This window comes from Arvicola amphibius, chromosome 13 (assembly GCF_903992535.2).
Source record: "Arvicola amphibius chromosome 13, mArvAmp1.2, whole genome shotgun sequence".
Lineage (NCBI taxonomy): Eukaryota > Metazoa > Chordata > Mammalia > Rodentia > Cricetidae > Arvicola > Arvicola amphibius.
The window spans coordinates 36,220,165-36,239,955 of record NC_052059.1 but is presented as its reverse complement, the minus strand read 5'-3'; the positions used below and the strand labels follow the sequence as shown (position 1 = coordinate 36,239,955).

At 41.9% G+C, this 19,791-nt stretch overlaps 1 protein-coding gene across 3 annotated transcripts in view; it reads left to right on the top strand.

Moving 5' to 3' along the window:
* Vwa8 (von Willebrand factor A domain containing 8) overlaps window positions 1-19,791 on the top strand; it is a 319,412-nt gene that overhangs the window by 14,327 nt on the left and 285,294 nt on the right. For all 3 annotated transcript variants that reach the window (XM_038310723.2, XM_038310725.1, XM_038310726.1), the window contains exon 2: window positions 6,854-6,931. In XM_038310723.2, coding sequence (XP_038166651.1) covers window positions 6,854-6,931 — 78 coding nt within the window. The remainder of the gene's footprint in view (window positions 1-6,853; window positions 6,932-19,791) is intronic.

The window sequence follows — 19,791 nt, the reverse complement described above, 5'->3', positions numbered from 1 at the left end:
TCCTATCTTAGTAAATTAAAAATTTTATAACTAACTTACTTGCTATCATATCTAAGAAAAACTGTAACTGTAACTGTCTAGTCTTCAACCCCATCAAAGACACCAGAAGTATATCATATTATTTAAGTAAAGAAAAAGTACATTACAAACTACTTATAAACACTCTAGAAATGACGGAGACATCAGACTGCTTGGACTGTCACCCGACGTTTCTTTGCAGTGTTGGGGCATCCCTCTTCAGCCTACAGGCCCATCGTGTATTGGTCTGGGTTTGATGGCTCCTGAGTCTAGCACTCTAGCCAAAGATGGACAAGCTCGATTCTTCAGGCAGAAATGATGAAATGCCTGGTTCACGTCCATGTCATGCCGCCTCCTCTGTGTCTGCAGGAGACATGCTTGGTTGATCATTGCCTCATTTCTCAATGAAAACTATTTCCATTGTGGGTTCTTCCTTTGTGTTTTTAAAAAGTCTCTAGCTTGATGGTTAAATGTTTGGGGGGGATCTTCCATTTACTCTTTTTGTCATTGATTTCTAGTTTAATTTCATTATGGTCAAGAAACATACTTCAGGATTTTAATCCTTTGAAATTTACTGAGGCTTGTGTTATGCCAAGCCATAAAATATTTTGGCTAATGTTACAGGCACATTAAAAATATATATTATGCTGTTACTTGCCTTTAGGTTAAGTGGTCTGAGTAAGTTCAGGGTCTCTGTCCTCAGCTCTACCCCTGTCTTGGCGCCATACATCCCTGCTTCTTTCTTCACTACGGACATGAGCATATTAAATTATCTGGGCATATTTTGGGTTTATTTCTACTCTCAGTTCTTTTGAGATTATTATTTTTTAATAGATATTCCCAAGATCCCTCCTTGTTAGTCACTCCTGTAGGTCTGCTGTGTTCTCCACAGAGGACAACTATTAGGAGGGGGATCTAGATACCTGATCTGCTCGTTCTCTCTCGAGCCCCTTCGGGTGAAACGGAACATAAAGGGTCAGCATAAAGTCAGCCTGAGTACCGGCTTGTGCTAGAATGCTGGGGTTGGGGTGTGATGGCAGACCAGAAAGCTCTGGAGCAAGTTTGCTTTTCTCCAGAAAGTTTTAGCTGTAAAAAGGGAAGGACAATTTGATAGTATGTTTATCCAGGATTTTGCTCATGGTGTGTGTAACTAACGAATATGTTCTTTCAGTGCCTCATTTTGGATGATCCAGTATTCTGTCTGCTCCTCTCCAGCACTCTGACAAATGGCTCTGCCTAGGGAAAGGGTTTCACTCAGTAGGAAAATTTAGTGCAAAAGCCTGAAAATGGTTTGGCATGTTCAGTGTGCTGGTAACTATGTGTCAAGTCGGCACAAGCCAGAGTCATTTGGGAAGATGGAACCTCAGTTGGAAAAATGACCCCCCCCCCAAGTCTGGCTTGTTGGAAATGGGTGGTGTATTTTCTTTATTGATGATGGGTTTGAGAGGGCCCCCCAGATCTCTGTGTTACCACCTCTGGACCAGTGGTGCTAGATGCTGTAAGAAAGCAGACTGAACAAGTCATGAGGAGCAAGCTAGTAAGCAGCATCACTCCACAGCCGCTACATCAGCTCCAGCCTCCAAGTTCCAGCTCTGTTTGAATTTCTGTCCTGATTTCTTTTAATGATGGACTAAGATGTGGAAGTGTAAGCCAGATAAACCCTTTCCTCTCCAAACTGATTTTGGTTATGGTCTTTTAACTACAATAATAACACCCCCACTAACACCCTCACTATACACTAATCCTAAGTGTCTAGTGAGATGATTGTGGCTGGAATTGAAGGAGTGCAAATAGTTGGAGAAGAGATCCAAGAGGAAATGCAGGAGTCAGATTAGAAACATCCTTTCTAGGCTATTACAAAGCCCAGAGGATTTACCAGTAGCTATCATGACTTGTCTCTGATTTGGTTGTTATAGCAGCTCTGTCGAAGTTAAATTGTGGAGAACCAGACCTGAAGCAGTAGATCTGTAGGGGGTTGAGAGAAGGCTGTCTGGGACTGTCATGGGTTGGTGGAACTGGAGGATTCTTTCCCATCCACCAGTTTCTGAATAGCCACTCTGAGACTTAATATTAGTTACAAACTGTTTGGCCTATTAGCTCAGGCTTATTATTTACTAGTTCTTACAACTTAAATTAACCAATTTCTATTTTCTCTATTTTACCATAAGACTCATGACTTGTTACCTCTTGTTTCTCTGGTGGCTGCTGGCATCTCTCAAACTTCACCTCCTTTTCCCCTGTATCTATGTTTGGATTTTCCACCTAACTATATTCTGTCCTGCCATAGACCAAAGCAGCTTCTTTATTAACCATTGCTAATAACACATATTTATAGCATATAGAAGGGCATCCCACATTCAGGTTGCATTGTAAGAGGGAAAAGACTGTTTTCAAGTTGCTGTTAGTACAACTGGGGAGTAGTTTTTATTGCAAAGACCAGATGTTCAATTCTAAATATTGAAAACTTTCTTACTTTAAAAAAAATCATAGTAAAGGGGATTATAGATGCAGCTCCATTGGTAGAGCGCTTGCCAACATTCATAAAACTTTTGCTTCTGCCTTAAAAACTGCATAAACTGGATGAGGTGGTGTGTGTTGTAATTTTAGAATTTTGGGTGCGTAGCCAGATGGAGGCTAGCCTGGGCTACTTGAGACCCCATCTTCAACAACAACAACAACAACAACAACAACAACAAAACAACAACACATCCCAATAAAGAGATTATAGCCTATAAACCTATTCCTTGGTTTATTTTGAACTTCTATTAGTATCTTTTTCTGCTGAAAGATATTAATAAATATCTGTCTGGGCTATTGTAACAACTACCAAAAATTATGGTAATGTAAATTTCAATTCTTACTACAAAGGAATAAGATGAAGTTTATTCTGAAGTCACATATGAGTGATTGTGGACCAGGAACACAGATTCACGTTCTAATGTAGTAATGGTTTCATGAAACTTTTTTAATTGTAGTAGAACAAATAGAGTCATGAAACAGGACCTTTTTCAGACATTGGTGGAAACGTTAGGTGGGCGGTTATGGTACAGCAGGGGAATTTCTGATACAGGTCTCAGATGCTCTCTGATGCCATTAGCCTTTGAGTTGTGGAAGCTCAGGGTCTGTTAGTACATTCTAAAAATATTTACTAATAGCACGAGGATGTTAGGTCACACATAGACAGTAAATGGCTGTTTAGGATGCTGAAAGTATTCCAAGATATTTGGTTCCCAACCTGTACCTTCCTAGCTCTCTGTCATCACTGAAGTATTAGCCAGCCAGCCTTATAAAATGTCAGCTCTGCTTCTTCTCCCCCTTCTGAACTTCAGTTCACATCTGGATAGCTTATAAATGGTAGAAACATCTTTCTTACATTTTTATAACTGAGAAGTTCAAAATAAAACCATTTGCAAATTGATTAGGTGTTGTGGAGTCCCTTTTTCTACCCTTGAGCCGTTTTATAAGGGCAGTAGTTTCATTCAGGAGGCTCTACCCTTATGAATTAACCACTTCCCAAGGGCTCTACCTCTTCCTAGCATTGCCTTAGAGGTAGATTTTGTTGAGACCATAGCACAAACACCCTTGTATGCGCCTCCTAGGATAATGTGAATCAGGGCAATGGATGAGAACTAGAAATCCCTCAAAGCATTGCACCAGGCTGCAGCTCTGTCCCTGATAATATTGGAGTGCTCTTTCCTTCTCCACCCAGCATCACCAAATTTGAAAATTTCTTGCAGCTCTCACTTCTAAAGATTGGCTTATCATTCAGTTTCCATCACCTAAGTCATCGGGTGGTTAAGTGTTTCTCCCTGTGCTTATTAGTTTGAATTTTCTGTGAATTGCCTATCTATATACAGATAGATATTTCTGTTTGGGGGTTTGCATTTTTCTTATTGGTTGTTGCTAGTTCTGTATATATTTGTCTCCATTGATTGTTAAATTTTACACATTGTGTATAATAATTTTATTATAAAGCTCTTTAAAACTCTTTATTGAGATCTCAGTATGTAGTACAGACTGCCTTTGAACTGTCTTCCTGCTGAAGCCTCCCCAGCACTAGGATTGTAGATAACATCACCATGGCCAACCCTGTGTGGGGAAGAAGGAGGTGGATTCCCAGGGGACATGCCGAAGTCAAGGCTGTTGTGTACACTACAGCATTCAGTGGTCTTGGTGGACACGCTAACTCTGCAGGGTCCACACGGTGCTGCGAGTCTTCAAGAAGTTCTGTGATAAGAAGAAAGAAAACATTGCCTGGGCAGAAGGCCTGGTGGATTATGGAGGAAGTTTGTAACCCTCATGATTTTGTTTTCAGTGGGTTTTGCCTTGGCACTTCCTGGCAGCTAATATTATACCTAATAAGGATTTAGCTTTGGGTAGAGTGCTTTTCTTCTCTCAAATTATATCATGCATAAAAAACTTTCTCAGAGGCATAGATAAGTCTCTGTCTTAGAAGGTAGGAAGCATGCATGTGGCAGTGTTGTCTAGACTCCAGTGAACCTGGGTAGCTCATCCCCACGTCCCCACCCTGTGACTAAAATGCCGTCAAGGCACTTTTGCTATTGGTTTCATTTTTAATTGTCCAAATTTCTTTACCCACTGTACCCTTGGTTTGGGATATAGCTCAGTGGTAGAGAGTTTACTTAGCCAGTAAGAGGCCTTGCAGTCAATCTTTAATATGACTCACATCCTCAAAACCATGCACTAGGGGCTAGGCATAGAGATGTGTGGTAGAGTGCTTGCCTAGGTCCTGGTTCCATTCCTAGTAGCGTTGGCAGAGAAAAACAAAACAAAACCAGCTACATTTTCCTTGTCAGCTTTTGCTTCTTTTGTTTTTTGAGATAGGGTTTCTCTGTGTTCAGCCCCAATGTCCTGGAACTAGCTCTTGTAGACCAGGTTGGCCATGAACTCACAGAGATCTACCTGCCTCTGCCTCCCAAGTGCTGGGATTAAAGGTGTGCTGCCACCGCCCGGCATCCTTGTCAACTTTTATTATGTTCCTTTCCTGTGTAGACTGCGCAGTTTTGAAATGCTTCCACTCTGATTTTTCCTTATTTCAATAAAAGACTGGCTAAAGCAGATAATAATGGCCTGAATGCTATAAAGATTTGGAATTTCCTCTGTCAAATTGATTGGTCTGTTATTTTGAAATCAGTCTTACTCAAATTCATATTATATGGACACAATATAGAAAAGTTCTTGGTTGGGGCAGAACATGAAAGCACTGTAATTTGCTCTTGATAACGTCCTTTTCCCCATCTGAAACCTTGTTAGGACTTTGTGTTGCTATTCCTGTTACCTAAGTTCCCATCAGAGTTCACTGTTGCTCTGCTTACAGCATCCGAGGACTTGTCTAGCCTGCATCCAAACTTCCTATCCCAAACTAGTTCCAAGGACCTAAGAACTACATGGTCATGTTCAGTCATTAATGACCGCTCTTCTTGTTACCTGTTTCCTGGGTCCAAGCTGAGTTTGTTTTCTCACAGTCATGAAGGATAATGGACAAGGACAACAGAAGAAGGGCGAGCAAGCAGGTTTTTGTTGCCAAAGAGAGTAATAGTTACCCTCCAGCAGAAAGGGGTCATGAAAATGGACTGCCAAATAGTCTTTTGGAGCAGGCATCATTATGTCCTAGGAATCATTTGGTGCCACCAATATATAAATTAGGTATCTGGGTGGGATTAATTTATCTGGCTAATTTGAATGTGTGTGGGAATTCTGATTGGTTGATGGACCAATTGCAAGAGCATAGGCTCAGGAAAGCCTGCTGGGGAAAAGGCACCAAGAAGTGTGTGTGTGTGTGTGTGTATGTGTGTGTGTGTGTGTGCATGTGGGGGTATGTGGGTGCTGGTGGAGAAAGGTACTGAGAAGATGTGGAGGGTGGGGCTGGTGGGAAAAAGGCACCAAGAAGTGCCAAGTGGAGAGGAAGAACCAAGAAGTAAAGAGAGCAAAGGTTGGTGGGTCAGAGTTTGGGGATATAAGCTGTTGAGTTCACCAGTTATGTAGTTTGTCCTACAATGTCAGTGTTCTTGGCGCTGACAGTGGAGTCTACTGGGTCATGTAGACATGCTTTCCTTGGATCTGTAATCCTATGTGCCTATAGAACGGGGATGCCTTGCTCCTATCAGTTTGGTACCAATTTTCTGTATTATTTTCGTACCACTGTGACCAAATTACTTGGCATAGATATTTTAGAGGAAAAACATTTATTTGGCTTCTACTTTCAGACAGTTCAGTCGATTATGGTGGGGAAGGGATGGCACAGGGCACTTGTATTCACAGGGGCCTGGACCAGAGGAAGAAAATGTCCAGAGATACCCTAAGGGCTTAGCTTACCCCCAGTGACTTGTTCTTCTCACCTAGGTTCCACCAGACTCTCTTGAAATTGAACACACAGCTGTGTGTTCAAGTCATGAGTCTGTGGGGAACGTAGAGTCAGATGTTAAAAGTAGCTAGAGTAAAATCTGAACAGGTCAGTGAGGTGGTTCCCTCTGACCTTTACAAATACACATCCTCCTAATATAAGTGAATAGATGCTAAAAAATTAAAACTTCAAAACATTATTTTTTCTGTATAGTTGTTGCCTGAATTAGTATTGCTGTTGACATAAAGCATAAGTCTGGTTGATAGTGTGTTTTGACAGCCTGGCTCCTGAAATGTAAATTTCCTCAGTGCTCACTTCTTTCTGGTGTGGCTTACACTGTGGATGGCAATGTCAGGTGTGTACCTGGTACATTTGTGTAGTGTTCCACCTTGGAGGTCCCGAGGATTGTCATTGCAAGAGGATGGTGTACGTCACTTGTCTCCTGTAATGATTGTGTTTCTTCTTTTTCAGGTGATACAGTTAATATTGGAGATGTGTCCTACAAGCTGAAAACACCCAAGAACCCGGAACTTGTCCCACAGAACTACAGTAAGAAATGTTACTTGTGAATTAGTACATTTTAAGCTTTTATTGTGGGCATTAAATAAATAATTAGAGCTGCTATAAACCCAATGTGCTGTTGTCAGTTTCATACAGTATAGTGCATAGTGCTTTTCTCAGTTTCTGTCATTTGTTTTGGAGTGGCTATATCTGTCCGAGGCATCCCCTTTCCGCGATTATGGCTTCTGTCAGAAGTGTCCATATTCATTACATACTGTGACTGGAGCTGGACATTAGATATAAGAAAACACGTGTAGTGAAAATAAGTTTTTATTTGGTTAGTTTTGGTCACTTGTGTGAACATCATGATCATCACCTCTGTTTCTTCTGTGTCTTTGCTTTCCCTGCATGGAAACCACTATTCTCTTCTTTGCAATACTCAGTCAGCTGCATCTATTCTCTAACTTTATGAAAATAGCGCCATAGTGTGTGTGTGTAATGTATGTATGCATGCATCTGCCTTCTTTCCACTAAGAAGATGAATTTGAGGTTCATCGATGTTGCTGAACATATCCATTGTTGTAAATTTTCTTTATTGAGATTTAATTCCTACACTATACACTATACAGTTCACATTTAAAGAAGAGTTATTTTATGTATGTGTGTGTGCCTGAGTGTATGTATGTACAGTGCATGTGAGCATGTGCCTGGAGAGCCCAGCAGCGTATCAGATCCCCTGGCTCTGAAATTAAAAGTGCTTGTGTGCCATGTGATGTCTGGGTTGGGGTCTGAATCTGGGTCTTCTTCAAGAGCAGCGATGCTCTTAACTGCTGATCTGTCTCTCCAGGCCCAAAGTCCACCCTCTTAGAATAACCGTCCAGTGCTTCCTAGTTGTCCTGAGCCATGTAGTCGTCACCACTGCCTCACCTCAGAGCAGCTTTGGTACTCCTAAAGGAAAAGCCAGAAAGCATGAGCGTTGATGGTCACTCCTTCCATGCCCTCCTTTCTCCTCTCCTCATCTCTAGCTTTGGGCAGTCACTGCTGCTGGATTATATGTTGCTCTGCAGTTGCCTGCCCTGGACATGTCTTGGCAGTGGGGTCATATACCAAATGCTTTCTCTATCTGGCTTATTTTATCAGTGGGATGTTTTTAGAGTAGTTTGATGTTGTAGCATGCATTACTTCATTGCTCTTTATGACTGAATACTATCCCATTATATGAATAGTTTACATTTATTTTACTTATTCTTTAGTTGATGGGCATTTGGATGGGCATTGTTTCTAGTTGGGTCTATTGCAAATATTATAGAAAATTTTATACAAAATGGTTTTGTTGTTGCAAATAGACAGAGGAAAGGAGTTGCTTGGCCATACTGTAACGCTGTTTCAAGTTTTGAGTAATTACCAACATGATTCCAAACCAGTCTCACATCTTACACGCCGTCAGTGTACGGTGATCCCTGTCTCCCATCCCTCATCACTACTTTACTGTCTCCTTTGGCTGGTGGTGTTTGAGATGCTGGGACTGGAGCCGGGCTTCATGACTTCTGTATGAGCACTCTCCATTGAGCTGCGCCCTGGGCTTCTCAGAGTTCGTTAGAATCTCAGGCAGGGCGTGACTTTGAATTCACGGTGTTACTCAGCCAGCCTTTGATCTCTCTGTCTTAGTCCAATGTATCTCTGGGACTAGAGGCCTGTGTTGCCAGGCTCTGCCTTTTTAGCTGTAGCCATCCTCTTGATAGCGTGGGGTTTTGATCGGCATTTGTCAAATGACTTGCAGTCACTTCATTGCTCAAAATAATTTCACGTTGTCTCTCAAAAAACTTAAAGTACTGTTCTCATATCCTGGGCAATTAGGTTGACCTTGGGAAGGATTAGCCCTTAGCACACTTGCCTTCTTCTGCATCCATTCAGGATTTTTCTTTACATCACATGATTCTGGTACCTGTTCACATCTGCCTCTTAGCTTTTACTTACTGTAGCTTCTAAGTTCATAACGTCTGTTGGAAGTTTTAAGATAGTTTCTGTCTAGTGACATTGTTTGACACATTGATGTCATGCTGTCCTTTAATTCCCTACTTGGTTTCTTTTCATGCTTAGGACATATTTATAATAGCCAATGCTTGTTGTCCTAGTTGTCTTTCTATTGCTGTGATTAACACCATGACCAAAAGTAGCTTGGGGAGGTAGGGATTTATCTTACAACTTCCAGGTCACAGTCAACCTGAGGGAAGTGAGCGAGCAAGATGGCAAAGTAAGGAATCTTGAGGTCAGATGGAGCAGAGACCGTGGGAGGAATGTCACTCATCAGCTTGCTCAGCCTGCTTTCTTCTGCCACCCAGAACCACCTGCCCAGGGCACTGCCCACAGTGAACTGGCCTCCCCACATCAAGCATGTATCAAGAAAATGGCCCACAGGTTTGCTTACAGGCTAACCTAACGGAGGCAGTTATCAAGATTCTGTCTTCCCAGATGAACATGTTTGTGTCAAGCTGACAAAAACTAGCCAGCAGACATGACTGCTAAGTGTCTGTTTGTCTGCCTGTCTCAGTTTGCCACTGAGGACACTTCCAGCCTCCTCGGACAACTTTCATTAACTCTTTCTTTCTATGCACTTCTGAGCCATACTTTCTCATTTCTTTGTTCTCGTAGCTTCTTTTGTTGAAAGTGCACATTTAAAGTAATGTGGCAGCTGCGGAAACCAGTCTTTTTGTAGAAATTGTTGTTGCTGCTACTTTAAGTCACTTTGCTTAACTATCTCTCTACATTGTATTCTTTATCATCCTTGGTTGTTAAGGTTTCCCTTTAGTTTAGTGATCACCAAATGAGCACACAACTTTCTTAAATGTCCTGAAGCAGCAGTTCTCTTGGTTTTTACTGAGGGGCTTTTGTTGTGACCGTACCATATTAGAAACAGGTTGAAGTCTTTCTACAAAGTCAGAATTTATTGATTAACAAAAATTCACAAAGCTGCGTCAATCTCTTGACATCACCCTAAGTACTACTGAGCTCACTTGATGATCGTGGTCATTGGCAACCTTGCCTGTTTTACTTCAGTATCAATTATATTAATTCCAAGATTACATATTTTATCTGACACAGTTGTGGGTGCGTGTGTGCGTGGGTATACAGAATGACTAAGAAAGGGCTAAAGAGGCTGCAGAGTTCAAACTGCCTGATCTGAAAGCAGAGACTTAGAACTTGGACAGAGGCAAGGAAAATGTCTGGAAGTATCAGGTAAGAAATTTTCCAAACTGCAGGCACAAACTTGTTCAGAGAAGCCAAATGCAAGGAATGAGGGGGTGGGGGTGGGATGGGTCTATTTAGTACCAGGAGTGGGAGTTACACCTGGTGTGATTGATAGGCACATGTCTCGGATGTTTTCAGATATTGTTTAGTTGTGTTCCTGATCTAACTTGGTAAGTCCATATTTTATTTATGTGAGTGTTCGCCATCAGTCTGTGCCCTGGTGGAACTAGACAGATGGTGGTTGTTTACTCATGCAGACAAGATGCTGAGTCACTCTCCCTCAACATTTGCTCTTAAAATCTAGCCAACTGTGTGCTGGTTAGGTTTTGCCAACTCAACACAAGCTAGAGTCTCCTGGGAAGAGGCAACCTCCATTAAGGAATTGCCTCCATCAGACTGGACTGTAAGCATGTCTATGGACATTTTTTTAAAAAAATTAATAAAAAAATTAATTACTGATATAGGAGGGTCCAGCTCATTCTGTGTGATGGGCAGATGGTCCTGTGTTGTATGAGAAATCAGATTGAGCAAGCCATAGAAAGCAAGACAGTAAGTGGCATTCCTTTATGACTTCTGCTTAAGTTCCTGCCCCCACTTCCTAAGTGTTGGAGTGTGACATGATGTGCAGGCTATAGGTTGTTTGGTAATGTCGTTTATCACGGCAACAGAAGACAGCAGGACACTGCTGTTTGAAAAGATGGAGCTACTCAAGGCTAGGCACAGCTGAAAGCTTCTACCTCTTAAAATAAGGATTGACTGAGGATAGCACGCGGCATGATCTCCACAGCTCTGCTGGACATCAGGGTGTGCACCGCCCTGGGTGTGCCTCATTCTCCTGTGAACGTGCCTTTACCTTCTTTCTGCTTGTGCAGACCCTCAGGGTCAGCCAAAAGCAGACATAGATCTTCCTAGTATTCGCCCACATATATGCTTGGCCCTCTTGGTTCTTAAGCTTATTTGGAGCCTCGGGTGAACATCTATTCTTTTAAAAGTTTTTTTGTTTTTTTTTTTTTTTTACTATTTTTTGATCATCCCCCTTTAACTCTAATGGTTTCTCTGCTGCAGGCAGCTGTAATGTTGAATAATTGTCGCTGCTTTTGGGGGGTGCACAGTGCTGATTCTACACAATGAGCTCCGAGCAGGTTAACTAAGGATGGGTTCTGAGAACGATGTTGGAGAGAACTGCCAGACCTGCCTGGGGAATAGTTCTCTGGGAGTGGTCTGTTTTGTCCCCTTCAGCCACTGCTAGGTGTTTCCTGGTGCTCGCTGTGATGGTGGGTGGCTGGTTTACTAGATACCTTGGAGTCTGGGTGGCTGGGGTGGAATAATAAAAGCATCGCCAAACCTCCTAACCTTGGTCCTCCCATTTTCCTTCAATTGATGTCTATCAGCCGATTGAAAGCCTTTTGCTAATTTCTAGAGTTTTGGGAAAATTTATTTGGACAATTTTTGTCAGTATTCTCATTTGTTTCTTAAATGGAGAGATGGATGTTCAGAGGTCCTTTCTCTGTTGCTCTACTAATAGGAGATCACTAGAATTGATCTCTCACATTGTTTGCTTTTCCTGGAGGAGCAGTGAGGTACATGGTATTATTTCCTTTTACTCACTGACTGTTTTCATATCTCTGCTTACTAATGCTTGCTAAAGCCGCTTTTCCCATTTGAGGGTATTGAGTTGTTTGCCTTTTAAAACTGATTTCCACAGATTCTCATATATTATAACTTCAGATCTTTTGAATTATAACCATACTTTTTCTCAATCAGTTTGTTTAGTTGTACTTTTCATTGCTACCTTGGTTGTTTGGTATTTGATTGTATCAGATTGTTTATCTTGACTTCTGCTCCTTTGTGATGATATCTATGTCTTTTTCTAAGAAATTTATGGTTCTGTTTTTATTTCATCTCAGTTTGGAAATTTGTCTTCTAGTCTCGTTTTTGTTATGTTGCTCAGACTTTGAACTCTTAAGCTCAAGTGGAGATCATGCTACCTCAGTCTCCTGACATCTAAGACTGCAAGTGTGTCCGGCCACACAGCTGGCATAAAGCCACTCAGGAGACTCTCTTCGTTATTCTTTAAATGTCTTCTGGCTTTAGAGTGATGTTCTGCCCTTGACTCCCAATACTGGAGCATTGGACTTACATATTTTATCAGTCATTTTTAAAGATTGGGATTGTTATAGTTAATTAAGTAATTTGTGTGTGTGTGTGTGTGTGTGTGTGTGCGTGCGCATGCCAATAGGTATGTGGGCACTCACATGCCACAGGGCATTTGTAGAGTTAGAGAACGATTTGTAGGAGCTGATTTCTCCTACTGTGTGGTCCTAGGGATTAAACCCAGATTGCCAGGCTTGTGACAAGTGCCTTTGAATTCTTAACTGTGTGCTGAGTTTCAAGAAAAACTGTGTTTTTGTTTTAATAGATGGGCTGTTTTGTTCTGGTTGTTAACTTGATGTGAAATGCTCTTGCAGCCCTCCTCATCCCAACAGTGGTAGTCGAGAACATTTATTTTTAAGATTCATTATTTAATGGTTATGTCTATGAGCATTATTGGAACAGACAGGTTTTCTATTCTAGGGTTAAGGCTAATGACATACATTCTTCAACAAATTGTTATACATGTCTGCAGAAAAATTAAGAAAATAGACCTGTAATACCTTCATGCTATGAGTACAAGATTAAGAAGAAAAATCATTTTCTTTGACTTCCAGGTCTTTTCTTATTATGAATGTAGTGCATTTTTCATAATACATTTGGGAGTTTAGGAAGAATACTGTTTCTTATTAGAAAATAGGAAAACTTAGTTTCAGGTCTCAGGGAAGTACTTGCTGAGGGTGAAGATTGCGCTTAAACATTTGGCTGTGCTACTTTCAGCTGTGTGAATTCTCTAGGGTGTACAATTCCCAGGTCTGCTTGACTCTGTGGAGCTGGCAGTTTCAGCCATATGGATCTAGTTAGGACACAGGGAGACAGTCGATCGCAGGAGGTGACCGTAGGCAGTGCCTGACATGTGATGTGGTGTCTGATGACGGGTCTGTGGGCAGGCGCAGGTTCCTCTGCGGTTTGGAGGACTCGGGGTGGCCGTTTCCAAGTCAGTCCTGTATCCACTGACAGCTCTTCCCCGAGTCTGATTCCTGGACCCTTACATTTGCTGCCTTGTGAGTGGCACTGCTGAGTGTGAGGGTTAGGAAGGGTCATGATCTTAAGACACACTGAAAATACTCTTTTCTTCTCTCAGTCCTCCTTAAAAATGGGAAATCTGGGCTGGGCATGTCGGCTGATAACAGTTAAGCTCCAATGTGTAAGTATTCCTAAATACAAGATTCTCAACGGTTACTAAAAACCCTCACCAAGGCTGGGCGGTGGTGGCGCACGCCTTTAATCCCAGCACTCACGAGGCAGAGGCAGGCAGATCTCTGTGAGTTCAAGGCCAGCCTGGGCTACAAGAGCTAGTTCCAGGACAGGCTCCAAAGCTACAGAGAAACCCTGTCTTGAAAAAAACCAAAAAAAAAAAAAAAAAAAAAACCCTCACCAAACCCAGCATAGCGGCAGAGCGCCCACCATAATATCTTCCTTAATGCTTCCAGATTTTACCATTTTCATAGGACCCATATGGGAGCATCTTTAAGAACCCCGTTTGTTCATTTATAGCTTGCCCTTTGAAATGTACCTGAAGACTTTGTTCTGAAAGTAACTGAGTAGCCTTCAGAAGCTGTTTGCGTCTGCTTGTGTTTCCTGTCTGTCACTGTTCTCTGTGCTCAATATCCTCACCTGCCACCTTTTGCATATCAAGACAGTGGTAGCATATGTTTTGCTTAGTAAATTGTTAGTGGTCTCTACTATTTCATCCATTTGTTAGATAAAGATGATTAGGTGTTGGACTTGGAAAGGAGGTTGTGAGTGGTGAATTAATCTTCTCAAGTGTCTACCCAGGTAAAGTGCAGCAGCTGCGTGATGATCAGACAGAAAAGTGTATGTTTTGTGTACTTACTGTATCCAGATACTGTGCTTGTGAGCTTTCTCTCGCTTTCCAAAGAATGGTTGCAAAAGGGGAATTAGAGTTCTTTAGTTTCACCATCACATAATCGATGAGAGGCTATGGCTTTAGGCTCTGAAGGAATTCTGAAGCATTTTCTTTCCTTTTGGAGTTGTAAAAATAGATTCTTGGGGGAGATGCTTATTTGGTCAGGTGCCTGCAATGCAAGCACGAGACCCACATAAAGCCAGATGTGGTCTGTAGCTCCACTGCTGGAGAGTGCAGTGGGTGGAGGTAGGTGTGTCTCCTGAACTCGCTGACCAGTGGAGCCAATTGGTGAGGTTCGGGTCCACAGAGACTCTGTCTTCAAAGTGTAAGGTGTCCACAATAGAGTAAGACACCCAGCATCAACCTCCAGCCTCCACATGCACATGCACACATATACGCACATGTACATGTATACACAGAGGCGAGGCACACACTGTATACACATTGATAAATAAAATACTTTGGAAATGGTGGGGGTTTTGGAAAGTTTGATTCCCATTTTTTAGCACTGTATTTATGTTTCAGTTTAGCTTATTCTAAGGATATTCTTTATATTTTGGATAGCTAATATTTACGATGAAGCATAGGATGATGGGCTTTTTCGTAGAAGGGACTGTTATTCTCCCTTACTAGCTGGGGAAGTCAAACACAAGGAAGAGGTCAGAAGATGGGGGGCGGGAGAGGGAGGCAAAGCCCAGACTTTCTGATTTTAGCTTGATTTCCTGCTTATCTTCTCAAATGCCTCCGGGACTTCAAGGTACACTTGCTTTTCCTTGGAATTTATTTACCCTGCAATGGAAGGAAGCACGAGAGATTGGAAACTTCATCTGGACCTAAGTATGAATGATGCTGAAAAGAAGTGCTGACCTAGTGGTGTGACAGAGCTGTTTGTTTCTGTCCTTACCAGACTTTTAGAGCTCTGGGAAAGCAGCACAAGCAGGGAAAAGCAGAGGCACAGTGTGCACAGTGATAAAAGCCCTGCCACTGCCAGGTGACAGGGACCGGGACCCAGCATCCCTGGCAGACACAGAAAGCAGGATTGTCTTCTCACTGCCACCTGAGATGGCTGTGCTTGCTGTCCTACAGGCACTTGTTGACTTCTCACCTGAGCTGCTGCTGTCTTCTCAGTGTGGGGCACCCTGGGACAGCTTTTAGTTCAGCCGCTAGCCCTGGGCCTGCACATCACACCAGTGGGTTTATTATCGAGGGCCTGTCAGCTCCTGCCTTTTCCATTATAACTGCCCTGTGGCATCTTAGTCCTGTCTCTCACCTGTAAGTGTTGGAGTGGATAATTGAAGGCTTTTTGCTGTTTTGTGTGAAAACTGAATCTCAAGGCTTAGATGAAGTCAGCAGCTTTTTTTAAAAAAGATATTCTTTTATATTTTGTGCTTGAAGTTAAAATACTTTGTATCAAAGAAAGTATTTCTTCCAGAGCCTTTCAGGTAGTGCTCCCCAGGAAGCAGGGTTTTAAGAGACAACTTTAAACCCACCTCAGAGGGACTCTTGATTCCTTGCATAATCTAGTTGCCACCTGCAGACAATTATATTGAGGCCATTTAAGGTCACTGGACACACCAAACTTTTATCCAAGCAATTAGGCCCCAAAGATTTCTGTAAGAATTACATACAACGTTATGCTTTTCAAATGGATCACAGGATTGAAGACTCCCCCCCCACTGCTTTAGTTTATAAATAATTCAAAGGTTTGAGAAATTCATCAACATCATAAATGACAGGATAACATGGAGAAACGATGTGATTTTTGTGTCAGTGTAAATATTGTAGAACAATCATTGCAGCTATTTGTACAAAGGTTGCACAAAGGGGAAGCATTACCCAAGCCTCTTTCTTAGTAGAGGCGGAGGTTGAGGAAATGTGAAAGAGGCAAGGCCTCCAGTGCTTAAGACCTTTGTGCATCTGTTGTTTTAATTCATTGACATTTTAGACATGCATATAATACATCTGGTCACACTCATCATCCCGTGCTCTCATTTTCCTCTCCTTTCACTCTTAGCCCTGATACTCGCTAGAAAAAAAATCCAGTTCCATTTTTATTAAATTAAAGCAAGCTTTTATTAAAATTTTAAATACTGACAAATATGGAATTTGGTCAGGACCACTACCTGAAAACTTTCCAGCTGAGTGACCTCTAGACACATGTGACTTCTATGGACAAAAATCCAGAGGCCCGCTGTACTTTCCCTTGAGACTTTGTTGTTTTCCAAGAACCACAACTCTCAGAATCCCAGGATGTTACCTAGTCTTTGGGCAGGTGGGGCTTACAGACTGAGCCGTGGGGAGCAAACCAGTAAGCAGCATCCTCTATCAGCTCAGCTCTGCTTCAGCTCCTGCCTCCAGGTTTCAAGATATCATTTTTTTCTGCTATGTAGTATTCCTTTGTGTAAATGCACCACATTTTCCTTTTTCATTCTTCGGTCGAGGGGCGTTTAGGTCATTTCCAGGTTCTAGCTATGACAAATAATGCTGCTATGAGCATAGTTGAGCACATGTCCTTGTGGTATGATTGAGTATCCTTTGGGTATATATCCAAAAGTGGTATTGCTGGGTTTTGAGGTAGGTTTTTGCCTAGCTTTCTGAGAAATTGCCATACTGAAATCCAAAGGGGCTGTACCAGTTTGCACTCCTACCAGCAATGGAGGAGTGTTCTCTTCACCCCACATCCTTTCCTGCATAAGTTGTCATCAGTGTTTTTGATATTGTCCATTCTTACAGATGTAAGGTAGAATGTTAGAGTTGCTTTGATTTGCATTTCTCTGATGACTAAGGATTTTGAACATTTCCTTAAGTGTCTTTCAGCCATTTAAATCCTCTGTTGAGAGTTTTCTGTTTAGGTCTGTATCCCATTTTTTTATTGGATTATTTGGTTTCTTGATGACCAATTTCTTGAGTTCTTTGTATATTTTGGAGGTCAGACCTTTGTCCCATGCGCGTTTGGTAAAGATCTTCTCCCTTTCTATAGGCTACCTTTTTCTGTCCTTTGCTTTACAGAAGCTTCTCAGTTTCAGGAGGTTCCATTTATTAATTGTTTCTTTCAGTGTCTGTGCTACTGGGATTATATTTAGGAAGTGGTCTCCTGTGCCAATGTGTTCAACTTTCCACTTCCTCCTCCTCCTCCTCTTCCTCCTCCTCCTTCTCCTCCTCTCCTCCTCCTCCTCCTCCTCCTTCTCTTCTTCTTCTTCTTCTTCTTCTTCTTCTTTTTTTTTTTTTTGGTTTTTCGAGACAGGGTTTTGCTGTAGTTTTAGAGCCTGTCCTGGAACTAGCTCTTGTAGACCAGGCTGGCCTTGAACTCACAGAGATCCACCTGCCTCTGCCTCCTGAGTGCTGGGATTAATGGCGTGCCCCACTTTCTCTTCTATGAGATTCAGTGTGGTTGGTTTTATGTTGAGGTCTTTGATCCATTTGGACTTGGGTTTTGTGCATGGCGATAGATTTGGATCTGTTTTCATTCTTCTGCATGCTGATATCTAGTTATGCCAGCACCAATTGTTGAATATGTTTTCTTTTTTCTATTTTCTATTTTTTGCTTCTTTGTCAAAAATCAGGTGTTTGTAGGTTTGTGGATTGAAATCCAGGTCTTTGATTCAGTTCCATTGGTCCTCCTGTCTGTTTTTATACCACTACCAGGCTGTTTTCAGTACTGTAGCTCTATAGTAGAGTTTGAAGTCAGGGATTGTGATGCCTCCAGAAGTTTCTTTATTGTACAGGAATGTTTTGGCTATCCTGGGCTTTTTACTTTTCCATATGAAGTTGAGTATTGTTCATTTGAGGTCTGTGAAGAATTTTGCTGGGATTTTGATGGGCATTTCATTGAATCTGTAGATTGCTTTTGGTAAAATTGCCATTACTATGTTAATTCTACCTGTCCAAGAGCTTCGGAGATGTTTCCATTTTCTGGTTTCCTCTTCAATTTCTTTCTTCAAAGATCTAAAGTTCTTGTTATACAGGCCTTCCACTTGTTTGGTTAGAGTTGGTTACTCCCAGATTTTTTATGTTATTTGTGGCTATTGTGAAGGGTGATGTTTCCCTGATTTATTTTTCAGCCCATTTATTGTCTGTGTAAAGGAGGGCTACTGACTTTTTTTAGTTTATTCTGTATCCTGCTATATTACTGAAGGTTTTTCTGAGTTGTAGAAGTTCCTTTAAGCCAAGGGTTTCAGTATGCACAACCAAAGAGAGGAATAAATGGCCAGTGGGTGTGTGAACAGTGCTCTAACCCTGCATGACAGCCAGCTAGTGGCAGGTTTCCTTGTAAGGTGCCAGTTTTCACACATCACCTTGACCAGAGTTGAAAACTGTCTGGTACAGCGTGTCCAGGAAATGGCATTCTGATATATCGTTGGCAGAAGCATTAGTTCCTGTGACTTTCCAGGAGCGTGAGACAACAGCTGCTACTAAAGTCAAAAGAGATTGCCTTGCAGACTGTCAGACCAAAAGTGCCTGTTCTCACCAGTTTACACTGAGAAGTGCTGGGTGTGGCGGTGCATGTCTGTAAGTCCAGTTATTTAGAAGGCAGAGATAGGATTAAGAGTCTGAGGCGAAGCTAGGCTTGATGATGCAGGTTTATAATCTTAGCTAATCAGGGGAGTGAGGCAGGAGGATTCTAGGTTCAAGTCTTGCCTGGCCAGCAGAACAACTTCAAAGAAAGCCTTAGGGAATTTATCTCAAAACTGCATCAAAACAGAGTTAAGGGGTGGGTGGGGGGTTGATAGATTAGCACAGCTGTTAGACCTCATCAGAGGAGTTATTTCCTGGTGGATGGTGGTTGGTGCAGAAACTCAGCAAGCCATCCAGTGCTGTGAATAAGGGTGGAACGTGCAGAACAAATGGGATGTCTCCATGACTTTGCCAAGGTGCAGGGGCCCTGTTAGAGGGGTCAGGAAGACTGTAAGGGCCAGAGGAAGACAGTGTCTTCTGCAACATACACTCAGGAACCAGGACTCCAGTGATTTGAGCTTTCTTCCTGTAATCCTGCTTCCATGGTTCCAGAAAATACTATGCAAACTGCCAAGGGAGTGAAGCAATTAATAAGCTGTTGCACCATGAACCACAACAGTGATCAGCATTGGCAAGGTATTCGTAAAGGTGTAATAAGTGACACTTACATGTGGCACTAACATGTGAGTGTCACCATCAACCGACTAATTGGACCTCAGGCCATTCAGTAGGAGGGAAATCATATTAGGTACTAGAGCCATTGTTTCATATACCTGTGAAAAAGTACAAAAAAGAAAATATACTCCATATTATTTTGTGCCCATGTTCACAAAAGAGTGTTATGAAAATGGTCTTATATTAAATATTTTCTAAAGCTTGACTTTAAAACATAAATTATAAATTAATATAATTTACTTATTTGGTTAAAATGTTAAGACAACATAATAGGTATATCGAGAAGTCACATTCTCACCCTGTTGCCATCTTCATAGTTCCAGGGATCTCTCCTCTTTGTATATCTATGTAAATCCTAGTGATTATGCATTCCCCTCACACACAGGCACAGTGTGACACTTACTCATATATGGATATGCTATAATTTGCTTAATCTACGTTGATGGGCTTTTCTGATTTTAAGGAAAACCTCATCTGGGCTGAACACTCAGCTGGTGTTCCCCTTTCA